At 40.6% G+C, this 26,821-nt stretch overlaps 1 protein-coding gene across 3 annotated transcripts; it reads left to right on the top strand.

Annotated features, from left to right (window-relative positions):
• Nucleotides 1-224: 224 nt before the first annotated feature.
• On the top strand, nt 225-26,519 carry VWA1 (von Willebrand factor A domain containing 1). 3 transcript variants are annotated; one of them, XM_053452211.1, is made up of 14 exons: nt 225-858; nt 11,394-11,957; nt 15,243-15,524; nt 15,641-15,910; nt 16,316-16,594; nt 16,800-17,078; nt 20,322-20,600; nt 20,755-21,033; nt 21,598-21,876; nt 22,031-22,309; nt 23,105-23,383; nt 24,329-24,601; nt 24,929-25,198; nt 25,905-26,519. In XM_053452211.1, exons 1-14 carry the CDS (start codon nt 786-788, stop codon nt 25,940-25,942), a joined length of 3,723 nt encoding a protein of 1,240 aa, XP_053308186.1. In that variant the 5' UTR covers nt 225-785; the 3' UTR covers nt 25,943-26,519. The 3 variants fall into 3 exon arrangements, with proteins under 3 accessions (XP_053308186.1, XP_053308188.1, XP_053308187.1); XM_053452213.1 differs by lacking the exon at nt 16,800-17,078 and having other exon boundaries at nt 16,316-16,347; nt 20,354-20,600; XM_053452212.1 differs by lacking the exons at nt 16,316-16,594; nt 16,800-17,078.
• Nucleotides 26,520-26,821: the final 302 nt, after the last annotated feature.

Consider the following 26,821-nt stretch of genomic DNA (forward strand, 5'->3'; position numbering starts at 1 on the left):
ACATAGTTTAATATATGTTCCAGGTTACAATATAACATGCATGTTTAGCTGTTACTGCCAGATACATAGTATAATACATTATCTGGTTACAATGTAACATGTATGTTTATTTGTTACTGCTATATACATAGTATAATACACTCCCTGGTTACAATGTAACATGTATGTTTAGCTAAGTTACTGCTAGATACATCGTATAATACATGCCCTGGTTTGAGCTCTGTGTCTGCAAGTTTGTACATATTTATACAGCTGCTGTACTTTGAAATCACACATCACTGCATGACTTAAGACAGTGAGGGCTGGTCTCTCATTCTTTATTAACTAGAGAGCTGTAGGACCTGGAGGCTCCCTGCCCTCCCCGGTGGCTGAGTCCACAGAGGGTGTGTAAAGGAATCCAAATGTGCACAAGTTTAGCTACTACCCAGTCTCTGCTTTCTTAAACCCATGGGGCAAGAGGACACAGCCTTGGATGAGCTTAGATCTTCTTATTCTCAGGAGGAACCTATGCCAACTCCCTGTGCTCAGCAAGGAGAAAAGCACAGCCCAAGCCTTACATGGTTAAACCTGCCATCCATGAGAACCTTGCAGAAGAACTGAGTTTTGGAACCTCCTCTTGGCAGGACATTTACAGCTTCTGGGGAGGAGTGTGGGTTTCCAACTTAAAGACAAGTAGACAAACTTATCTGTACAATCCCCCCTCCAAAGCCCCTTGGGATGATGCTCTGGATAAGTATTTGATGCTCAAAGTTCTGGAGACTGGTTTACCCACCTTGTGACCTGCTATGATTGTCTACCTGGTACTGTACCTGCACTCCCTGCTCCTGGTTGTGCTAGGACAGACCATCCCAGAAGAAGGTAAGTGTCTATCTCTGCATAGCTAATGATTTCCTTATTGCTTTGGGTTTGTGATCCAGCCCAGTATACTAACACAGATAAAATGCCTTTCTGTGTGTAATCCGAGCTTTACAAATACCTGGAATATACAGATCCACAAGAAATATGATCCAAGGGCTTTGATTAAATCAGCAGATTACCAACCAGAATTAGAAATCAACCCTTTGGGTGCCAGAGGGTAGCATAAAAAGGTTTTCCTTTACATTCTAATAATATGGATCAAGATCAAGTGGCATTACAATTCTTTCTATCTATATATATATATATTCATTGAGCTAATGTGGCAATAACTTTACTTTAGGTTGATCACCAGTATAAGGCATGGCTTTATTCTTGAGTAGACAGCTAACTGGGGGTAACTGGGTTTTTTTGGGGGTGTAACATGTGCTTTTGAAGGAGTCACTCACCTATAATCATTCACCAGGGGAGTGTTTGCTAAGCAGGAAGCTCATTTAAATGTCTGTAACTTAGAGTTGCTCATTAAACTCTGAAGTTTTCTGCGGATCAGGAACAGAGGAGAAGAATTACAAACAACAAGTTTATGAGATCATCAATGAAACCATTACAATAAGAACACAATTGTATGAAAAAGACCCCCTCCAGGTATTAAGGGTAATAATAATAATAATAATAATAATAATAATAATACTCATACAGCCTGAAAATATATATGTCTCTAAATATGGAATTAGACAGATCTCTACTTATTGTAAAATTACAAATCCCAAAATGCTCAGCCAGCATGCCACATTAAATCATATATATTTTTATAATGAATTAAAGTTGCAGTTCCACTAGAGCTGGACCGCTACCTGCTGCTGTAACAGGTAATTTATACTAATAAGTAATAATAAGTGTTGGTGAATTTAATTTTACAAACTTGACCCGTTTTTTTCGCTCTTGCGCTGCTAAAGCCTTAAAAAAAACTGAAACTTCAGTTTTTATATGAAATTAGTCGTTTTTTTGCCGATATGTTTATAGTAGAGAGATAGGCTTCCTATTCACTGTTGCGGACAGAGATTACATTGAGGTTCCTCTAGCCTCTTGGCTGGTTGACTGGAAGTCATGGGAGTTATAACCTGTAGCCCTAACATCGGAAACTACCTGCCCCTAATTAGAAGACAGCAGTCCAAACAGAGGTGAAAAAACATGCATAAAAACATAGAAACATGGTCTGCCAATTGTTCCCACTGTAAATCAGTCCTCGGTTTTCTCTTAGATGCAGGAGCCATATGCTTATACCATGTATGTTTAAACCCCCTCACTGTATGGGCCTCTACCACTTCTACTGGGAGGCTGTTCCACTTATCTACCACTCTCTCAGTCAAGTAAAACTTCCTAACATTATATCTAAGCCTCTGACCCTCTAGTTTAAGATTATGACCTCCTTGTTCTAACATTTCTCTTTGTCTGAAATAAACGATCATCGTCTTCACATTCACATCGTGCCCCACGTGTGACTTATTTCTAAAACCCCGCTGTCTGTTTAAATGGGAGGCGCGATAGTCGAAGCAAACAACAGCGTCATTGTAAATTGATATGAGCGTTGAGGTCAATATCGTTGTTATTTGTGTTATCTGACACTCTTCAACAGCTATACAGTGTAGTTGTTCTGTGGTTGTAGAATATCAGATTGAGACTCAAAGAGGTGTTCTAGACTGTCAAGGTATCCAGAGGTGTAAAAGTCACTTAAAGGGAGGGTGGTAGCTAAGTGGAACAACCTCCCAGCAGCAGTGGTAGATGCTAATACATGGAGAGAATTTCAACATGCATGGGACAGGCATATGGCTCCTGAATCTAAGACGAGGCTATGGAATGATTAAGATTAGGCAGAGTAGACGGACCATATACATTACCGTAAACTATGATATCATTTATACCGCAGGCAATATTTTATATACTTAAGTTTAAATAATTAATTTTAAACTTCGATTTAATACAGATTCTTCTTTTACAAATAATAAGTCATTTTTCCTGAACCCAGCCTATTTACCCACTTTGCTATTATCAGGGCAGGACTGGGGATAAAAAGCTGCTCTGGCTCTTTAAGGCCAGCGGCCGTTAAATGTCACGCGCACTGAAGCACCCAGTTTGGGTGGGTGGGTAGGTAGGTGTGCGGTACTCTCGGCCACTGGCCCGTCAGACTCTTCTCCAACGTACTCCCGACGCAATCGTGGCCACTTTCTTACCATGAACCAGCAGCTCTCTTTCTGTAGAACTGATGGAGAGTTTGAGTCAGCTGCAGTTTCTTGGCTTTATTCTGCAGTAATCCCTGATTACATCATAAATAATTCCGTCCTCCAGGCAGACTCTTCAGAGTATATCAACTGAGCGGAGATAAAGTTGTTACATGGCACCAGTAGCCAGGTGCTTCAGCGATATTACAAAGCAATAAATATCATTTTGACATTGGGAAAATCACATTTGAAAATATAAAAGAGATATTCTGTTCTTTTTTTTGTAGTTATCATCATGTAAAGATGTATTGCTTTTCTTCGTAAAAAATGACATCTCTGAGGCTCTTCCTCCCATTATAAAAAAAACAAAGCACTGTTCATTAACGTTCTAGTTAACTAATTCGGCTAAGATCTGTGATATCAATATAATGATCGAGTTCATTGGAAGGGCTGCCAGGTGTGGGGACGGAAGGGCTGCCAGGTGTGGGGACGGAAGGGCTGCCAGGTGTGGGGACGGAAGGGCTGCCAGGTGTGGGGACGGAAGGGCTGCCACCCCAGCTTTACCTCCTGGGCTACAAGGATTTTGGGTCACTATCAGAAGCCTTTTTGGCAGCGTTTCACTTGTAAATCAACAAATAATAAATAATTATGATAAGAATTATTCAGGCCTTTGGTACTTAAAGGGTTATTGCAGCTCTCTATCCTATTGGCTGTTGTATTAAAATAGATTGATACAAGCCTTTTAATGACTTCACAATCCGGCTATTGTTGATCTGTCCGCGGACAGAGATGTTAGGGTGCCATCCAGTCTGAAAATAAATGTAAGAATGAGTGTGCCAGAGGCTTTATTAAAAAAAGAGACAAGAATATATTGTTTGGTTTCATTTTCCTAATATTCAGCCAAGGGAATACAGAACTTCTTTAAATCAAACTTTTACTAATTATTTTTAGTACAAATGAGGCTAGAAGTAGAAAATAGATGTAACATTTAATAAGCTTTCGTGACCTCAGAGGTCTTTTATTCAGATGGAATCGCTGAGATTACAAAAGCTAAGCAATTTTACATATTATATTGTCCCAATAGGATATATTAACTTCAAGTAAAGACTATTTTTTCTTTTGGGCTGACACAACTTTATCCAGTTTTCGAGGATAAAATTAGCTCACCGAGAAGAGGATTGCTTTATGGTCCCTATTAATTTAAATGCCAAAAGTCTCATTTTTGTCATTATAAATGAAACATCAATTTGGGTATATTAGATGACTTTTCCATTATGGCAGTCCAGGCCTGCAATACAAGACATATTTCTTATCCCCAGCAAACAATGGCGTGCATCTCAGCCTTCATCCGACTCATCAGTCCGCTGCGGACGGTATCCATGTAGATACATCAGCCAATGAAATCCACACTTAAAGGATACCCCTAGTGTGACCAAAAACTGGAAACTTTCCTGGCAGGGGACGTTCAACGTTTGACCCAGAGTCTCCGGGTCAGTGTCTTCTTTCTCCAGGCAGAGAAGTGATGTTTGGCCACACCCACACCCCACCCACTCCCTGCCCACACTCCCCACCAACCACTAAATGCCGTATGGAACAACCCCCTCTGTGCAACTATAGCTCCACCCCTTCACAAAGCCACTCCTCCAGAAGAGGGAGAGCTCCAGGTAGCCTGCCCTGGGAAGTTCCCCGGTATGTCTGTAGTATGCCCCTAATTAGTAAGGCGTCCGCAGCGTAACCAAGTCTATACAGCATGTGTTCTGCGTAGCGATTGGTGGGAATTTGGACTCACGAGCAAAGGTCCTTATTGTATTTTAAGAAAAGCTTTTTTTGTGTAGGTAATTACTGACAAGTTACCAATTAGCCGATACTATTTCAATTTCGCCATTAAATGAGCCATCTGCTTCAAACATATTTAACATCTTTAAATTCAACCTCTTGTCCCGTTCGTATTATTTATTCTTCATAAGGCATTAAAATGAGTCTCTACTAAATGTTTCAGAATTTTGTATTTTAAAACTTTTTAAGGTGAATTTGGCCCATTATGGCGAGAAGCTGATCCTATTGGATGAAAAGCAGTCGATACTCTGTGTATTTCTGGCAAAAGGTAGCCCCTTAAGCTAATGAATGGAAATGTAACATCTGATGTAAGTGTGAGAGACTCCCAAGGAGCCAATACTTACTCGGTAGACGTAACGTTGTCAGGGCAGTAGAAGTGTTAGCCGCACACTATTCAGATGTCCAGATGACAGATAGAGCCCCATATTGAACATTGGCTATTATTTTGTGTGTTATTTTTTTTAATAATTATCTCTCTTACTCCACTTAAGTAAAATCATTTAAATGAACGTATACCTCCACATTGACTATAATTCACCCATGGAATACAGAATGCGGTGAAATGCGTCGACAGCTCCCACATTCTGCTCTGCGGGATCTAATGGGAACAATGCTTACCGATATAAAAATCCATAATGAAATTGGACGCATTCTTTGCTCGTGAAATAAAAATGTTAGCTGTGAAATTTCCCGTTCAAAGGATAAACAAAATAGTTATTTCTAGATTTATATAGGTGATGGATTTTGATCTCCCGATGAAAAAGAATTGGTAACAATTACTTGAAACAGAAATTTTTTTTCTTTTTGTTCTTTTTTCAGAATGTATTTTTAACTGTGTTACTCCCAAGACATTTGGACTCGTGATAGAAAGGTCTCTTTCATGGGTCCAGTAGTATTGGGAAAAACAGTTTAAAATACCTGTTTCTATAAAGCGTAACTAACAAGTGAAAATCGAAAGAAAACGGTTAATCAGAATTTAAAACACCATGATATTGGAATCCTTGCCCTAAAGCTTTAGTTTAAAACCTGTTTTATAGTTAGTTTCGGACCAATACATTTAAGATTGTACGTCATTCATATTTCAAGGATTATACCCCGATTTACTCAGGCGGGGAAGGGTTTATCTGGCAGGGAACTTTAGCATTCCAGTATGGCAGGGAAAGGGTTAGCTCCGCTAGTAATTGTGCCACAGAGACAAATGTGTTTTGTATTCCAGGCGTGCCAGCACAAGCGCTGAATGAAGGGTACTTTTCACTTGTAGGGGAAATGTATTGTTGGCATTCGGAAAAGTCCAAACGCTTGCAGCTGGAACGTTTTTAGATTCTCCCTTTCTCATAACAAGTTTCATTTGAAGGTTCCTCCCGTATATTTTATATAACTTTAAAAATATCTCCCAAATTCCTTTGCGTAGCTCAGCTCCCGCTTTACTGTCATTCTGTACGGATCCCGTTTTCACAGCATGTACTCTCAGATGGATTGGAGGGCACTGTCCATAAAACCTGATGTAATTGTTTCACTGTTCGGAGTTTGACACCTAGAACGGGGTATTCCTCATTTCTGATACACAGATCTACATGGGGAATACTCTGGAAAAGTTCTACTTTATAAGATCTTTTTTAGTTGGTAAAAATAGATGCTGTGATGCTGCTCCCATGACCTGGATTTTCCCCATAGTTACCCGGAGAAGCGGTGCTTCACCCAAAACATGGAGAGTACCCAGGTATGGTGGTCAGTTCTAGCGTGCCAACTAGGCTTAGTTTAGTAGGTCCATGGGCAGCAGCCCTTCTGCTGCTTAAGAGTGAGCCAATCACCCTCTTGGGCAATCAGACTTCCTGTAGCATCACTGTTCAAAGGACCGGTTAAAAGGAAGATCACTGATCTTCAGTCTATTGACACTACAGAGGACTGTACCATGTGAGCAATATCTCTTCTTATCCTTAAAAGATGGAGTGCCAAGTTATGATGTCATATTCCAGTGCTCAGCAGTAACAGAGGTGGCGCACAGGGGGAAGCAGGTGGCACTACCTTGGCTTAGGTCTAGTGCAATGCTGAAGGTAAATAGGTCACAGGTGCCAGGCGGTCAAATGAGAGAAATTGGGAATGTTGTCCTGCAACTGATCTGCCGCTACAACATATTTTCAGTTTCATGAAAACTAGCACATCAATTAAACAGAAGCATTTAAATAAGATTATGTAAAATGTTGATAAATGGTTCCCGTTGAATAAACACATTCATCTCAGTCACTTGTGCAAATATCAAATTGTAATGTTGCTGGAGCTTTACAAACAAATTTAGAGGAACACAGCCGGCATTCCTTCCGATAAATCAGCAGATTCAGTGAGTGTAAGAACAGGCAGTGCATTGTTACATTGTTAATCACTTGTTGATACAATGTCACACCTCACTGAGAAGCATAGAAACCGTAGATGTAATCCTCTGTATTAATGTCTACACCACGGCTAGTCGTAGCTTTTTAATGATGATTCTACAGTAGAAATGCTTGTATTTTCCAGCTTATACACAAGGCCGGTCCTAAAGCTTGCGGCACCAGAAAGGTTTCTAGCTCCATGTTCTACACGCAATGGCTTATTAACATAGGAGAGAATCTTGTGGTGGTGCCCCATACGAGCCTAATGCTCTAGGTCTAGGTACTTTGAACTGGGCCATTATCGTCTCCTTATAGGTTTCTGGAACCTACAGATGCAGGGCCGAACTGGCGATGGTCAGACGGTCCCGGCCCTTTAAGGCGATGGCCGTCTGACGGTGTCAGTGTCACCGACAGCTGCATATACGCATATTCTGCCCACATAGCGTGCGGCCAGGCATATCCAGCCTCTGCGCATTGGGTGATTATGTGGTCATGTCAACAAGCGACCCACCAGGCATTTGCCCGTTGTGCCGATGTGTTCCAGACTAGTAGCTGACTCTCAGACAGATAAGAGAGTTTATAATAGTCTCCAAATGATTATATTTTATTCTTGAAGGTCTGATATTATTTATGTGCTTGATTTAACTGTCTTCAATGTGATAAGAATGTAATGGTGCAGCTAGAGGGTTTGTACAAATGTCTTCTTATTTGTGGTAAAGTGGCTTAAGTGTGATTATCAGTTCCTTAATGAGACCTTTAGAGAAACAATTTCATGTTCCAAGCTATAAAGGGCTTTCATGTTGATCCATAAATATTAATTAAAGGTCAAAACCACTAAGAGAGGTGTTCACGCAAATGCTGTGCAGCATGGAACACATTAATATTTAAAAGGTCCCTTTTTTGTTTTTTATTTTCTAATTGTATGTTATTTAATCAAATAGCCCATGTATCTACACTGGGAAATTCATGCTGTTTGTATAATGAGTACTTTTGTACTTTTGTTATTTTATTTTTCATGATTTTTGCCCATATTAGCAGATACTAAGGGTCCCTAGATGCCACTCAACCAGATAGTTAAGATCTGAGATAGGACGTCCGTCTTGTCCTCCCCAGGCTGGCTCTGCTACCATGTATTCCTAAATCAAACAAACTCAAAAAATATTATGGTCAGAAAATTCTGTTTAATATTGGCAAAAACTATGACAATACTCCGCAACATTTCAATTTTCCAAATCAGGAAAACTATGTTGGGTGTATGCCATGGTTTTTGTCAATATAAAACAGGAGTAAGCAGGCCACCCACCTACCTTACGCGGAGTGCCAAGTGGCAGCTGTAAAGGCCTATGAACCCCCGAAAATGGGACAGTGGGGCTGCTTGGCAGGACGGTGAGACAGTGCCTAAAATCACATGCGAGGTATATGTAGATGACATCTTTTCTCTTTCTAAACTTCATGTACGAGGTGGCCACTCCAGAGCCATCATTTATTTCTAGGTTGACAATAAAGTGTTAAATTGTAATACAAGATCAGCGTTTTGTGCTGTATCTTGAAGTTTTGGTTATAAATCACCAGCACTGCTGGTTGTCAATTCTTTTTGCCGAAATACTGCTTGGTTATTGATGTGCCTCACAGAACAAGGTGTTTTATACAGTTGAGTTCAGATAGAGTGGAATAAAATATTTTTCTGTGTTCTTGAATCATAGAGGAAAAGATTGATGTTTGGGTTTTACGTAAAAAAATAGGATAGGAAATATGTCATAGTGAATGAACGGGGGCATGAAATATCTACTTTTATTTTGCGCTGCTTCGACACATTGTTCACTTCACATGCATGGGCCAGCGATCACACTGTGCATACCTTGGACCCTTCATGTCATGTTTTTGTTCACTTCTCCTCAATTAAATTAGGTATTCCGTGGAAACACTATAGTGGAGACAGGCTTTTTGTGGCTGTACTTTTTGGCTGCTACCCCTGCTTGAAGACTTCAGTGCTTCCCCTCTTTGGAGGCCTTAGAAAATACAGCCCTCCTTAGGCCTCAGCCTTGAAGGGATGGAAGGGGCCGCATATCTCCCAGTGGAGATGGCTCCTCAGATGAGGCCCTTGTATCCGCTCTGGCCCTACCACCTTTGGAGCACCATTCACAGTTTTTCATACAATGACTTGAGAAGCTTGAGACCCTCGAGGTTCACAGAAAAATATATATTTAGGGTTGTTCTTGTGTAGCAGTGGTTTCTTTGCATTTAAAGTTTTGGCTGTACTTGTGACTGGAATCAGACACATCAGAAACATCAATGGAGTTTTTTACCTTTAGGGTGTATTGTGGGCTATTGAGTTTCAGTCCATTTGGGTTTGGATTAGAGTCATAGATTTTGTATGTGATTATTTTGTTGTGTTGTTTTGCATGATAAAATGTCGGACACCGTATGTTTTCCTTATAGAAAAGAAAACAGATCATAAATTATTAAAAGTATTAATGATTTAAAAAGAAACTAAGACTGTATGTATCAGGAAAATGCACCCTTTTTCTTCTGGGTCTCAATAAAATTTTAAATGAATCACGAAAAAGCAAATTCTGGGATTCTCGTTCCCAACCATCAGTCATAAGGATGATAGAAAAGTTTTATGGGAAACGGAATGTTTAGTATTAAATACTTATTTCATAATACAGCCCTTAGGGTGCCTATTATAAGATGAACTTTATAAAAAAAATGTCCAGACAACTATTAAAAAGACGGAGAGGAAATTGAATTCTATGCTCAAGTTATAATTCCTTTAATTGGTGGAATCAATGAACACATATGTCATGTCTTTATCTTATAAAACCTACAGTGCTTTATAGATTAGGTTAATTACATATAATGCGTGTAGAAAAACATAACCCTCCCAGGCAGCCGGCAGACTGACACGTCCTTCAGTGTCTTCACTTTTTACTGGTTCCTGGGTGGGGTTGCTTTATGAGCCCCGGGTTTGGGTGAGGATGAGTTCTTGCTTGTACTGGTAAAACCATCCATCCCATCAAGCATTTTATATGTTTTTTTAATATTTTTTTTTTTTTAAAGCATAAATTCATCAAGTTCCACCTTATTATAAGAATAACTAAAGAATGTGTATTCATCGCTTCAGATCCTTGAAAAAAAGGAAGAAAATGATTCCCAATTGATATCAATAATAAAAAAACCTATAAACAGAGTGAGCAGAAAATATAATTATTTCTTGGTTTATATATAAATATATATATTTTATGCCCACTCTATTATAATAATATATAATAAAAAACACAATCACATAGAGTGATATACAGTCTCTCCCGCATGCTCTTTGGATGGCTGTATAGTACATGTGGAGAGAAGTCCACGGCCATTCCTGCCAATGAAAGATATTAAGCGTGGTTTTCCTGTAGATAACAGATGCTCCTCCGACCTTTTGCCTCAGCCACATTTAAAGGAAACATGAGACATTGTTATCGCTGATAATGAATGAGATTATTTAGAATGATGGTAGTATTATTTTAACACCTATATGCTTTGAGTAGCTGCTTTTCCCTTACGGTCTCCTTTTTTTTTTGGTGGGGGAGTTCATTTTAATTAAAAATGGAATTTCCTTTTGACGTCAATGTCGCTTTTTCCAAAAGCTACACTTTACAACGCTGTGTATGAATGAAAATAGGAATACTTGGCAGAAAACTAACAGTTTGTAGCAAAACAAAAAAGAAAAATGCCATTAATTATAAAAGAGTTGTAATTAACAAAGTAGACAGAACAGCACCTTTAAAATTCTCTAGAAAGCTGTCATTTGATGGATCCATTGGACTGGAATGTGTAAAATCTTTACATTAAATATGAATTATCTGCTTTGAGGAATTAACAGTAACAGCAAGCATTGTTCTGTTTAATATATCGCTGATTATGGTGTGTTGGCGGTGGAATTTATGGAAGGGCATGGAATAGTCCAGCATAGCAAAAGTTCTAGCACAGGTACCTCAAACACATCTTTTACTTATTTTCTTAAAATTTGGAAATTGTGGAAAAATTGACTGGATGTTGTATATATACTTGGAAAACAATGAAGCAGTGTTAAGTTAACCAAAATCCTCAATCCATTCTTTTTTTCTAGACCTCCACACTTTTGTTCCAGACTCCGAGGGTGACCTTCTGTTTCTTCTGGACAGTTCGGGAAGCGTTTCTTATTATGAGTTTGCTAAAGTCAAGAAGTTTATTGGTGATCTCCTGCGCCCTTTCACCTTTGGCCCTCAGGATGTGCAGGCCAGTATTGTTCACATTAGCACAGATCCTGCTCTAGAATTCCCTTTCGACCAACATGGCTCCGGCAAAGAGATACAAAAAGCGATACAGGATGTAAAACAACGTATGGGCGATACAAATACGGGAAAGGCCCTTTCCTTTGTCAACGAGAACCTTTCTGCCGGCTCTTTTGGATCTAGGGATGAGGTCCCGAAAGTCATGGTGTGGGTTACAGATGGCCTGTCCACTGATGATATCTCGCAGCCCATGCAGCTTCTGAAGGACATGGGTGTTACAGTGTTTATCGTAAGCACTGGCCGTGGAAGCTACCTGGAGCTGTCAGAAGCAGCCAGCCAACCACCCGAGGAACACCTGCACTTTGTGGATGTGGATGACCTTCATATTATTACAAAGGAACTTAGAGATTCAATAATTGGTATGTTGGTAGTTCATCTGTATGGCATCACTAAAACTACACAGAATATTTATATTTTAACACGTAAGCCTCCCTTTTTTCTCTATGTTGATCGCAAAACCAGATGAGTCGTTTTCGTCAAGGGCACTTCTGGGGCAGGGTTCTAAATCTGAACGGATCAACAAGGAAGTTCTCATAGTTCCATGGTGATCGCTCTATATTTAGCATTTCAGCCCAGAATAGCTTTTGATAACTTTGGTTCCTAAGAATATTATGTTTGTTCTTCACAATACACTAATGTATATCCAAGTCATTTTGCTGTTACATTTCTATACTGTAGTTATCCCTTATAATTCCAACACCCGCTGAAAGGCAGGTTTAGGTGCTCGGGTATTTAATCTAACCTTCAATTCCCCATCCTTCAAATATAAGTCGTATAAGGCAGATCTAGTAAATTACTACATTTTTACATCTTCCCTTTTTGTTTCTGTCCCAAAACATTCAGTTCTTCAATGTATAGATGAATTATACATTATATTAGACCTAGAGCTCTGAATAGGGCTATGATGGAGAGTTTATCTTTAGAGCTAAGCCTACGCGCCTTTCTAGATGTAGTCTCTGATGTTTGCATAAGCTAAATACATTCATTTCGGAGTCACTGGATGACCCAAGGTGACAAGAAGCCTAACATTAAGTCACCAAATCATACCTGCCAATATATAAAAATAGAAATGATTCTACATCCTTACATGTGAATGAGTGAGCGTGTGAATGCTGATGTGCGTATGGAGGTCTCAGTGAGTATGCTGTTATTCTGACCCAGGCTAGCCATCCCAAACTTGTTTTTTTATAACAACCTATCTATGTAAAAAATTTTCTTGGGGAAAGAATATTTCTGCGAATGGTTTGGACATTCAACAGTACCAGGAATGATGTTTCTAAAGGTACATTTATGGACAAAAGTGTCAGTGGAACGGCGCTCTTTAAAAAGTCAAGTTCATTTTGTTGGAGACCTTTTTAATTTGAGTGCCAACTGAGTTGTGAAGAGAGATGTTGCTGTGCGTTCCATTACAACTTAAGGTGAGTTGGGAGTCGAGTAAACTTGAAATCTGGTTTAGTTTAGTGATTTAGAGTTATTTATCCATTTAGATCCATTTTGATCCAACTGGCAACTTTACCTTTACTGGGCAGACTCGGATTTTGTTTACTAGAATATTGTTGTTGTTGGTATTATAATCATCTTTTATTTATGTAGCTCCAGCAATTCCTGCAGCGCTTCTCACATTCAAAGGGTCTGACAAAACCAGAACTGATAGATTAAGACAGACTGACACGTTGGGTAAAGAGCTTACAATCTAGAGAAGGGAGAGTTCCTTTATATCTGGGTGCCAGTAGTTAACAATTAGTTTGTGGTAATGTAGATTAGCATACATCGAAAAATGTTCTGTATGTTGACGCATTGCTAGGAGCACATGTCTGTTTTAAAGGTGCTGTTCCACTTGGACACAACATTATCTGTACTGAGTATGCTAAGCAATAAACCTCAGCAGATCTGCCATTTTATTCTTTCTTCTGAAGGTTGAACCCAGACCATACGACATTTATTTGAAATAGGTAGTCAGATCCATGCTTCTAATTATGTTTTATGCAAAAGAGACGACACAACTGTACACATGGCCACCTCGTAATGTCTCTGCGGTGCTCACATGTGCAATGTGGCCTTTACTGTCCCTTAAATGTGGACCATTTTAATTGATTAATATAAAGTCTATTTTTTTCTTAAGTAGTCAGCTTCACTTTTATAAAATAATCAGGATTTCTGGCACCTTTGAGTCAGAAGGTATGTTCATAAACCTCTGTGTAATAAAAGGACGGAATCCATAGTGACGGTGTTTTTCTGCGCAGGAATGCAGTCTGTCATGTGCCCTGCCATTATGTCTGGTACGGGGTTATTACGGCATTGGCAGACGTACAGATGGAACCGGACCAACACAATTTGCAGCACAGTTTTACGGTTTTGTAGGCCTCGTGTTTTTAAAGATATACCGCCTTCCATAACAATCCGCCGTGATCCACCCAGCCGCTCTACCCTGCCAGGGAGTAAATATATTTTTAATTATTCAAGATTCCTAAACCCCCCAAAAAATCAGAATAAAGAGTTTAAACACATTTCTGGTAAAGCCCGTCTCCTGTCAGCTCATACAAAGCTGTTCAAATCTTTTCCTCCATATTTTACCGGGTTAAAAACTCGGGGAGAGGGATTGATCATATCTGATTACAACCCCCCCACACCTCCCCAACTATAATACAGTAAGTGATTAGCCTGAAGTTGATGCATCCCATATAGCGCATTGAAATATACTGTATACACACACAATCTTTTATTCAAGCACGTACCCAGCCCGCTGCAGTAAGTATGTGGCTTAACCAGCCAGCTAGGCATGTGCCCGGTGTGCCAGATGGCCAGTCCGCTCTGTATGTCCTGAAAATAAAAGGTGATGTGGCAACCCTAACAGTTACACCTGCAGGACCAAACCGCCTATTCCAATTACTATATAAAACGCATTCACTGGAACAAAAAATACTACTTTCTATATTTTTAATGGAAGCCAGCTGATTATCTTGCACAGTCTTGCATTAAACGTTTAGATGCTTTGATGTTCAAGCATCATCTGTACGTTTGTATCAACTCTGTGCATTCGCAACGCGAAGCGCGCGCCAGATTGCCGATGAGACATTTAAAGTACAGCGAACAATGCTGCCACCTGGTGTCCGCAGCTGGATACTGCATATTCATCATGCACCCAGTTAATTAAACACATGGAAAAATAAGTTTCTGTGAAAATGCTCTATCTATCTAACTATCCTGATACAATCTTTTATAGTCATTTATTTTTCTGTATTGTATGTGTTGTATTGTGTCACACATAATGTCTGGACCGTGCCTGGAAGTCGGTGTTTTGAGTTCTGATTATCCTGATGTTTTGTAACAAGATTTTAGATTAGGTTATGGTAGTTCCAACAGACATTCTGCAGTGGATACATTCATATGATCACATGACATATCACAGTACACATACACAACAGTCTCACCATACCCATACACAATAAACACTGGTAGATTGTCCATTAGCATAGTATGTGCCTATGGGCCCCGAGCACTAGGGGGCGATGGTGTGTTAATGGATGCGTAGCAGTAGCTGCATTGTGCATCCATTGTCACACAAATTACAAATACTGTAGAGGGTCCGAGGGTCCTAATCCGACACTGTCTGTACATATGATATTGGTATCTTTCTTCCATAGAACTGATTCAAGCAAAAAGGCTGCAGGCTCATGACATAACCACTACAAGTATTCGACTAACGTGGCCAAGACTGTTGTCGGAAGCCAAAGATGAGAGTTATACTGTGGAATATGCCCCAGAAGCAGACACAAGCCGTAGTTTGAGGATGAGTTTGGCTGGAGATCAGACCGGAGTGATTCTAAGTAATTTAACCCCTAATACTACATATCGTGTCACACTCACCCCTGAATCCAACGTCCGGTATGTTCAGCCACAAACAATCCAGGTCTCCACTCTCCCTGGTAAGTTTAGAAGACCCCAAACATGGGCTACGGGACAATATTAAACGGCTTTTATGCTGTACTCAAATTGGGCTTTTACAATCTTGCTGTGTCTTCACTCTCCTTTTCTTCCCCAGAACCGGAACTAATACTGGAGGTTCATGATATCACGGCTACAGGTTTTCGGCTAACATGGCCAAAGTTGTTGTCTCAAAGAGAGAGTTATATTTTCGAGTGCACTCCGGAATCTGACGCAAGCCGCGGTATACAGGAGAGTCTGTCTGGGGACCAGGACGAGTTGGTCCTCAATAACCTGACCCCTAATACGACATATCGTGTTACCCTCACCCCTAAATCCAACGTCTACTCTATCAAGCCACAAACTATACAAGTCTCTACACTTCCTGGTATGTTCTCAAGCATAGCGTACACGTTTATATTGTGTAACCAAAGTCTTTCCCCCCCCTCGAAGCGATAAAGCATAAAAATTGTCTACTACCGTTTTTAAAATGTGCCATATTAGCTTTCCAGACGGTTTGTTTCAAGACCGGTGCTGGACTCAGAAAAGAACATGTGTTTCCAGAGCAGGGGAGGGAAAAAATGATATTACTCTCCATATTTCTGTTCATTGAAAAATTCCTTCTGGTGGGGTCATGATATAATCTACCGGAGACGCTTCTGGGGGGAAATTGGAAGCAACAAGTCTTTGAAGATCAAACCTGACTGTCCATGTGACAAAGTATCCTAAGAAACTTAGATTTATTAAAACAACAAACTCCAGTTTTGTTCTGTCATCTCGTTCCTTTTTTCAGAAGCGAAAGTAATAATCCTGCAGGTTTATGACGTAACAACGACAGGTTTGCGGCTGTCATGGCCGAGGCTGCTGTCTCAGGTGGAAGGAGAGAGTTACCTTTTGGAATATTGGCCAGAATCAGACACAAGTCTCGGAATACGGAGGACTTTGTCTGGAGATCAGACTGAGGTGGTCCTGAGTAATTTAACCCCTAATACCACATATCTGGTAACGCTCACTGCCCAATCCAACGTCCAGTTTATCCGGCCACAAACCGTACTCGTCTCCACGCTGCCTGGTGAGTAACAGATCTCCAACATGGGGGAAAATATTGTATGGGACTACTATAGTCCGTTTACCTGTAGAATGAACCTTCAATAAAGGATTGTTTGTTAATCGCCCTCGAAAAGTTAAATTGTTTTTCTCCTGCTTATAGTATTATATAAAATGTTATTTCGAATGGATAGTTGTGTTGATCTTACGGTGTTTCTGTTCTTTGACAGAACCAAAAGTGATGACATTACAGGTTCACGACTTAACGACTACGAGTTTCCGGCTAACGTGGTCACAGTTGTTGTCTCGAGATCATGGAGAGAGTTACCTTTTGGAATACGCGCCAGAATCAGACACAAGCCGCAGAATACTGAAGACTTTACCTGGGGACCAGACTGGGGTGGTCCTGAGTAACTTATCTCCTGATACCACTTATGAAGTCACACTTACCCCTAAATCCAACGTCCAGGTCATCAAACCACAAACTATACGGGTCTCTACACTTCCTGGTATGTTTTTCAACCTAGAGTACAAGAATTTATGCATATTTTCCCCTTTAAAATGGGAAATAACAAAACTATGTATATATTATATTGCCATTTTTAAACTCTTCTATTGGGTATTTACTATCGCATTTCTATCTGCTTTAATGATTCTGGTTTGCTTTAGAACCGGTAATTTAGACAAACGTGTTCTAGAGCAGAGGAGAAGAAACATTTTATTACTCTTAGTATTTCAGTTCATTGAAAGCAAAAACTAATATGTTCTAGAACCTAATTTGTTATTATGGCTGACGAGGAAACTCAACAGACACTACGGCATCTCTTCTTCTGGGGCAAAATTTAAGGCATAATCTCTCCATTTTTAAATGATGTATGGGAGGGCCTGCTGACAGGGCCGGACTGGGACTGAAAAGCAGCCCTGGAAAAATTTGGAGACCAGCCCCATATAGTTTATCTCACGGTGAAGCTCTTATACCCACACGCACCCCTTATACACACCCGAGTCACACTATGTGCCATTCTTTTTATCTCATTATTTGTATTAAAATGCCAGAAAGCAAAAGTGTTAAAAGGCCCTAATAAATGAAATACATTACACAGAATGTGATCAAAACATTTACTACTGCGAACATTTTTAGATGAAAGAGTTCCATTTTATTCAGTGGAACAAAACACTGATCACATTATTCTTCACGATATTCTGGTAAGAAACTTTTATTTCTTTATTAATTCATGTAGACTATTTTTTTTCCATATTTAATAAAAGCTATGATTGAGACATGTAGGGGGTTAAAAGGCATATCATGGGACAGAGTGGCATATAGTGGGTATAAGGCATTCATGGAGGCAGAGTGGCATGAAGGGGGTTAAAAGGCATATCATGGGGCACTCTGCCTCCAGAAAAGCCTTATGCCCCCTATATGCCACTCTGCCTCCCTGATATGCTTTATACCCTCCTATATGCCACTCTGCCCCATAATATGCCTTTTAATCCCCTATATGCCACTCTGCCTCCAGAAATGCCTTTTACTCCCTATGTCACTCTGCCTCCAGAAATGCCTTATACCCCCCATATGCCACTCTGCCTCCCTGATATGCCTCAACCCTCCTATATGCCCCTCTGCCCCGTGATATGCCTTTTAATCCCCTTTTTGCCACTCCACCTCCAGATATGCCTTTTGACCCCCTATATGTCACTCTGCATCCAAAAAAGGCCTTATACCCTATATGCCACTCTGTCCCATGATATGCCTTCTAACCTCCTATATGCCACTCTGCCATATAGGGGGTTAAAAGGCATATCATGGGACAGAGTGGCATATAGGGGGGTATAAGGCATTTCTGGAGGCAGAGTGGCATAAAGGGGGTTAAAAGGCATATCATGGGGCACTCTGCCTACAGAAAAGCCTTATGCCCCTTATATGCCCCTCTGCCTCCCCAATATGCTTTATACCCTCCTATATGCCCCTCTGCCCCATGACATCCCTTTTAACTCCCTTTATGCCACTCTGCCTCCAGATATGCCGTTGACCCCCTATATGTCACTCTGCATCCAGAAATGCCTTATACCCCTATATGCCACTCTGGCATATAGGGGCTTAAAAGGCATATCATGGGACAGAGTGGCATATAGGGGGGTATAAGGCATTTCTGGAGGCAGAGTGGCATAAAGGGGGTGAAAAGGCATATCATGGGGCACTCTGCCTCCAGAAAAGCCTTATATCCCCCTATATGCCACTCTGCCTCCCTGATATGCCTCAACCCTCCTATATGCCACTCTGTCCCATGATATGCCTTCTAACCCCCTATATGCCACTCTGCCATATAGGAGGTTAAAAGGCATATCATGGGACATTTTTGTTTACTTTATATGGCAAGCCGATCCAGCTTGCCATATTAAATAAAAAATAATATATGGCACTCTGTCCCATGATATGCCTTCTAACCCCCTATATGCCACTCTGCCATATAGGGGGTTAAAAGGCATATCATGGGACAGAGTGGCATTTAGGGGGTATAAGGCATTTCTGGAGGCAGAGTGGCATGAAGGGGGTTAAAAGGCATATCATGGGGCACTCTGCCTCCAGAAAAGCCTTATGCCCCCTATATGCCACTCTGCCTCCCCGATATGCTTTATACCCTCCTATATGCTCCTCTGCCCCATGATATACCTTTTAACCCCCTTTATGCCACTCTGCCTCCAGATATGCCTTTTGACCCCCTATGTCACTCTGCATCCAGAAATGCCTTATACCCCTATATGCAACTCTGGCATATAGGGGGTTAAAAGGCATATCATGGGACAGAGTGGCATATAGGGGGGTATAAGGCATTTCTGAGGCAGAGTGGCATTTAGGGGGACACACTTACATACACACACATGCCGATTTTTTTTGTTCTTAACAAATACAAAAAACATACAGTACAAAAAATACATTATTTTACTCACCTTCTACTTCTCTTGACTTCTTGGCAGCTGCACACTGTTCTCCTCTATGCTGACTGGATGCCACTGACCTGACATCCGGTGCTGCAGCAGTCTGAGCGCGAGGGGGCGGAGCTTCCACCTCACGCTGCTCCTATCACTATGCAGCCATCAGGCTGCTTGGAATGTAATCTAAACGGCCGGTGCGTGCTGATGCCGCCGGCCGGAGCTACTTTAACACTTTTTTTATTTATATGGTAAGCTGGATCGGCTTGCCATATAAAGTAAAAAAAAAAAAGTATTAAAGCAGAGGCGGCCGGCGGCATCAGCACGCACCGGCCGTTCAGATTACATTCCCAGCAATCTGATGGCCGCATAGTGATGGGAGCAGCGTGAGGGGTGAAAGGTCAGTGCGAGGGGGCGGAGCTTTCACCCCTCACACTGCTCCCATCACTAGACGGCCATCGCACACGGCTGCTGGGTGCTGATGCCAGCCGGCCGCATCAGCACCCAGCGGCCGCTTTGATTAGATTTCGGGCAACCTGGGGGGCAGCTCAGCGGCTGTCTTCATGGCCGCCCAGCCCCCGGACCTTCCGGCCCACCGGGAAATTTCCCGGTATCCCGGTGGGCCAGTCCGGCCCTGCCTGCTGAAAAACTAAACTACGTGAATGTGAATGTAATCCTAGAACTATAGATTTCCTAAATAGAAATCACCATCTCCAAGAATCCAATCTATACTGAACCTTTAATACCCCTTTAAAACTTATGACAAGGTATCACAGGGACACCATTTTCTGAACTTTTTGTTTTTCTTCTTTTTTCAGAACCGAAAGTAATAATCCTGCAGGTTTATGAGGTAACAACGACAGGTTTGCGGCTGTCATGGCCGAAGCTGCTGTCTCAGGTGGAAGGAGAGAGTTACCTTTTGGAATATTCGCCAGAATCAGACACAAGTCTCGGAATACGGAGGACTTTGTCTGGAGATCAGACTGAGGTGGTCCTGAGTAATTTAACCCCTAATACCACATATCTGGTAACGCTCACTGCCCAATCCAACGTCCAGTTTATCCGGCCACAAACCGTACTCGTCTCCACGCTGCCTGGTGAGTAACAGATCTCCAACATGGGGGAAAATATTGTATGGAACAACTATAGTCCGTTTACAGGTAGAATGAAGCTGACAGTTTTATGTTCTGTTTCTTTAGAATGCTGTATGAACTGTTCTTTTAGACTCACGGCGTCCCTTTTCTTTGACAGAACCGAAAACCATCACTCTGCAGACTCATGACATAACAGCTACGAGTTTCCGGCTAACGTGGTCGCAGTTGTTGTCTCGAGATCATGGAGAGAGTTACCTTTTGGAATACGCGCCAGAATCAGACACAAGCCACAGAATACTGAAGAGTTTACCTGGAGACCAGACTGGGGTGGTCCTGAGTAACTTATCTCCTGATACCACTTATGAAGTCACACTTACCCCTAAATCCAACGTCCAGGTCATCAAACCACAAACTATACAGGTCTCTACACTTCCTGGTATGTCTTTCAACCTAGGGTATAACGTATAATTATGTTTCCTTTTATAATGAAAAATAACACATGAAGCAAAGAGCAAAAAGCTGTTAAATTTTGATTTTTTAAAACTCTTTTATGGAGTATTTTTATATTGCATTCAATCATTCTGGATTATTTTAGAATGTTCAGCAGAAAACATGTGTTCTAGAGCAGAGGAGGAGAACATTTGTATTACTATACATATTTTTGTTTAATGAAAACCGACATCTAGTAGAGTAATGTTTGTAATGTGGACCTAGTTTTTCATTATGTCTGACAAGGAAACTCAATATATATATATATATATATATATATATATATATATATATACACATGATGTAGAGACCTGCTGAAAAAATAAACTACCTAAATGTGCATTTAGTTTTGGAAGCATAGCATTCTTAAATATAAATCATCTTCTTAAAGATTTTAATCTATATTGAGTGTCCAAAAACTTGGATTAATTAAAACACCAAACTCCATTTGACTTAAAAAAAAAAGTGATATTCTCTAAGTTTTGTTCTGTCATCTCGTTCCTTTTTTCAGAAGTGAAAGTAATAAGGCTGCAGGTTTATGAGGTAACAACGACAGGTTTGCGGCTGTCATGGCCGAGGCTGCTGTCTCAGGTGGAAGGAGAGAGTTACCTTTTGGAATATTCGCCAGAATCAGACACAAGTCCCGGAATACGGAGGACTTTGTCTGGAGATCAGACTGAGGTGGTCCTGAGTAATTTAACCCCTAATACCACATATCTGGTAACGCTCACTGCCCAGTCCAACGTCCAGTTTATCCGGCCACAAACCGTACTCGTCTCCACGCTGCCTGGTGAGTGACAGATCTCCAACATGGGGGAAAATATTGTATGGTACGACTATAGTCCGTTTACAGGTAGAATTAAACTGACAATTTTATGTTCTGTTTCTTTAGAATGCTGTATGAACTGTTCTTTTAGACTCACGGCGTCCCTTTTCTTTGACAGAACCGAAAATCATCACTCTGCAGACTCATGACATAACAGCTACGAGTTTCCGGCTAACGTGGTCACAGTTATTGTCTCGAGATCATGAAGAGAGTTACCTTTTGGAATACGCGCCAGAATCAGACACAAGCCACAGAATACTGAAGAGTTTACCTGGGGACCAGACTGGGGTGGTCCTGAGTAACTTATCTCCTGACACCACTTATGAAGTCACACTCACCCCTAAATCCAACGTCCAGGTCATCAAGCCACAAACTATCCTGGTCACCACTTCTCCAGGTAAATTTAACATACTTAAAACATAGATTACATGTTTTTTTTTAGAAATATATACTCTCTACTTCTGTGAACCTGTCACAAAATATCGGAACAATACAAAAAGCAGGTTTTATTGCTAAATTAGCATTTTACATATTAATCGTACAATCTGCCTAATGCTTTTTACATGTTATAGCTTGCTTTAAAACAGTTGTGCTCGGGGCGAGGATGCATTTCCAAATTGGAAGCGTTTAATCAGTATTTGTAACATAAACGCTTGAAGAATTCTGTGACGTCAAGGCTGAGGTCTATTTTTAAAAACACGTTAATAATGACTGCTTGATCGTCAAACTTTTATTATTTCATAAAACCCGACTCCCTTAGATGACTAAACATTTCCTGAACAGTTACCTAAATCGTGAAATATATCCTGATCTGTCTTGTTCCCCTCTGCCTTGGATCTCGGCCCAACACGATGTCCAAGACCGCCACGAAGTACATTAAAAGCCATCGTGTGTTCATTTGGGTTGCTTGATGTCTTCCCACCGCTGGGTCAACGCAACACCATACCCAGCATGTCCTAGTTAGTTATTTTGTGATTAACATTTATTCTTTATTCTTTATTCTTTTTTCTTTAAACTCTTGAACTCCTTGGTTTTCTCTACTTATCGATTGTTAATATTCAACAATCCCAATAATTTCAAATTCCTTAGAACACTATGCTGCTTATGGCCTCCCACCGAGTGATATTAACTCATATGTATATATTTTATGTATTGGGCTATTCGTTTAATGACATCTCTCTATTTTTCGCAGAACCTAAATTAATAACACTCCGGGTCCATGATATAAAGCCTACAAGTTTTCGGCTAACATGGCCAAAGTTACTGTCACAAGCTAAAGGGGAGAGTTATCTATTGGAGTACGCACTAGAATTTGACACAAGACACAGAATGCTGAAGAATTTGCCCGGAGATGAGACTGACGTGATCCTAAATAACCTAACCCCTGATACCACTTATCGGGTCACACTTACCCCTGAATCCAGTGTCCAGTTTGTCCAACCACATACTATACGGGTCACCACTTTTCCTGGTAAGTGTAACGCATCAGAAAGATGAGATACATTATTCTAATATAATGACGCTGGGTGTTTAATATTTTTAAAAGATTCCTTTTTCTTTAAGAGTAATGCCAAATATTCAGTTCTTTACACCCTTTTCAGTTCTTTGGAAGTGTTGCATTTCTCTCTACAGATACAAAATTGCAGCATGTATTAGCCAGCAGACAGATTCAACAAACTTCAATTTACTCTAGTCAAACAGTAAATACGTTTATATTGATTCACGTGGAATTGCAAAAGATATTTAGATAATATTTCACATTTATTTTTGTTATTCTGCTACCCATTCCCCATTTGACAACCATCTCTGCACTTTCTCCTGGGCAAAAAGGTTAGCGCTGTTTAGATTGTAAGGCCCTTCTTACCTGTTGTTTCTGTAATATGTTCTATTATTTGCTACTTGTCATGTCCTGTGTTATATAAAACAATAAATAATAATAACTAATAATTAATATGCCTGCAGTATGCTTAGCGCTTACACTTGTAAGGTCTACTGGCGGCATTGGTCCAAATAAAAGGTAGGTATTGGTACAAAAAAGTGGACTTCAGTTTCAACTAAGACCAAAGTGGTTGCCGAACTAAATTGGATCCCTCCCTACGTGATTCTATGCTTTGTTCTACACAAAATGTTCTGCAAGTACTCCAAGTTGTCTGCTTGAACAAACCATTATCTTGATTATAACAAGTTCCCCAAGAGCCCAGTTTCTTAATCAAGCCCTCATTGCAGTTCACTAGCCAAATATGAGAATTCTTTCATGGGTTCACCAAGTTCTCAAAGTCCCTAAGTTTACTCATAGTGAATCATCAGCAGAGCTCTTAAGGACTTTTTCTTTTAACATGCACTATTTGAAGGTAATGAGTTCAAACATTTAAATGCTCATCATTATCAAAACATCTCTTTGTTTTACTTTTTGCAGAACAAATCACTCCAACTCAGATTCTGATATCGGAACCCAGTTCACACAGTTTCCGGGTAAGCTGGGGTCCTAACCTCGACAGCGTGGCGGGCTATGAAATCCAGTACGGTCCGCTTCCAAGCAATACGGTGCACAAAGTAAAGGTGGACAGCACCATCAACAGCACCGTCCTGGAGAACCTCAAATCCAACACAACGTACTTGGTCACTGTAGCTGCCATATTTAAACATGGAGGGGAAAAGGCATTATCTGCAATCGCTTGCACAGAAGAGAGTAAGTATTTGGGGAAAAACAGAATAATTTATAACAGAAAACAACAAACGACGCTGAACATCAAAAAGTCTCCGGAATACTCACATTGTTCGTTTATTTGTTCATAAACCACTCATTTTGGACGGTATTCCACTTTATTTAATGATAGAACGGCTGCAGTATAGTAGTGTCTGGTCGCCCAAATTGAGCCCTTGGTATAGGACTTCTACTTGCCTAACCCCATAGGGACTTCACATTTATAGCCACATACAGCTAAATAACGCGTCCCATTATCGTAAGATGTGCTGTTTTAAGGTCAGTGATGTCCTTTTCTGGTTTCTTTAACAGAAGATGCCAAAGTGAGTTACCTGCATTTGGATGATCTGGGCTCTGATAGCCTAAAGGCCACATGGGGCTCCGCAGAAGGAGATGTACAGGGGTATCGCGTGAGGTGCCGGCGACAGGCAGGGAATACCTCGGTGGTCAACGTGGCTCCTCACACTCACAATGTGCTTTTTACCGATATGGCAGTAGGAACGACCAACAAGATCTGTGTGAAGCCAATCTATAAGAACGGTGCTGGGAAAAGCCTGTGCAGGACAGTCCGCATACATCGAGGTATGTTAAAGAACCAGTGCTGGAAGGGGTATTTTTGAGGGTTATTAAGACTTGTAGTCCAACAGCAGCAGACCTGGTGGTGTTCTGCTCTAAAGTACGACTCTCTTCATTTCCTTACAAAAAATTCATCCCAATAGGTAATTGCACACATCACCGGAAGTTATTATCAATCAAATAAGGGGCAAGGGGCTGGGGGGATCACTTAAGTATAAGTAGAATAATAGTGCTTAAAGGAACACTCTAGCACAATGAGAATTTGGATTTCACCACATTCTAAGCGATACATGCATTCATTTGTTATTTGGGTTTGAAGAAAAAAGCTGTTTAAGTGTTAGTTTAACATAAACGTATCCAAGGTCAGCTCCCATAAAAATAAATTGGAGCGTAACTCGCAGAGCAGTAGCCACCGGCATGTAGTTCAACGGTAAAATCCCCCGGAGACCATGCAAAATGGAAACCAATACGCAAAAAAAAAATATGCATTTAGGAACCGAAGTGTTCCTGTAACAATGTGAATTAGTTCCTTGGCAACTCATACAAAAATAATGACCATGTTTGACAGCCGTTTGCAAATTTAATAACTAGAACACGTTTTATTACCTCATTTTATTTGCGTTAACATCATCAAGGGAAGGGGGGGGCAGATACTTTGTATAAATATGTACATTATTGATGAGAAGCATCTGAACAATGTTTCTTTTGTTAGCAACTTCTGCAGGAGGATATCCGAGACCGCAGAGTTAATAAATCCATGCGAGAGAACCACAACTATCTACTCCAGAGCCGGATCTCAGAAGACAGCCCCGTGCCTCTCAAATCCTCAGTTGGGTTAGGAGTGTCTTCTGTAACCTTCATTCAGACTTGACTGTAGCAAGTGAGCGGCAACCGAGATCCTGAGAGTCTGCACGTTGGAAGAGGTTACGCATTTCGTATCTCAGGATGCCAGAGAGGGACCTTTGCGAGTCTTGGTTTTGAGAGACTAAGAATGATACCCACTAGAGCAACGAGGAACCTAGTGTCCTAGAGGGTCACTTTGAACAACAAGCCTTAATTATGGACCTTGGTTATCATTGAAATGCATGTACTACTTGAGGGCAGCCAAACAAGGCTTCCGCTAGTGTCGGGTCGGGGAAAGCAAACCTTTAGGTGGGTCTGTAGAAAGACCAAATGGATATAGCACCATCTATGATATGGACCCAGAAAATACACTGTCAAAGGAAGATAACTATGATGTATTTAAGTATTGTTGTTTTCACAAAAAAATGAATTATTAACAAGGAGACTGTTACAAAGTACAACGAGAATAAAAATCAACACCTTACCACTGTCTGGTCACAATTATTTCAAATAAATAAATGTCTTACCCTATATTAGCATAATTACCCTATTTTCACGCAGTATTTAATTGATTCGGTAGCGATGAAGGTAGAAACCAAACACCTACAGTTTGTTTTTGTAACATTATGTCACATTATTACTGTAGAACTATCTGTATGTGTGTAGCTATGTGTGTCCACGAGTTTACACCTAGGCTAAAGACATTCAAACTCAACGCCACACATGTTATGTTATCCATACATTTCTTTTCTCAAGTCGATTAAGGCATCTACTCTGTTCAGATCA

Source organism: Spea bombifrons, chromosome 12 (assembly GCF_027358695.1).
Source record: "Spea bombifrons isolate aSpeBom1 chromosome 12, aSpeBom1.2.pri, whole genome shotgun sequence".
Classification (NCBI taxonomy): domain Eukaryota; kingdom Metazoa; phylum Chordata; class Amphibia; order Anura; family Pelobatidae; genus Spea; species Spea bombifrons.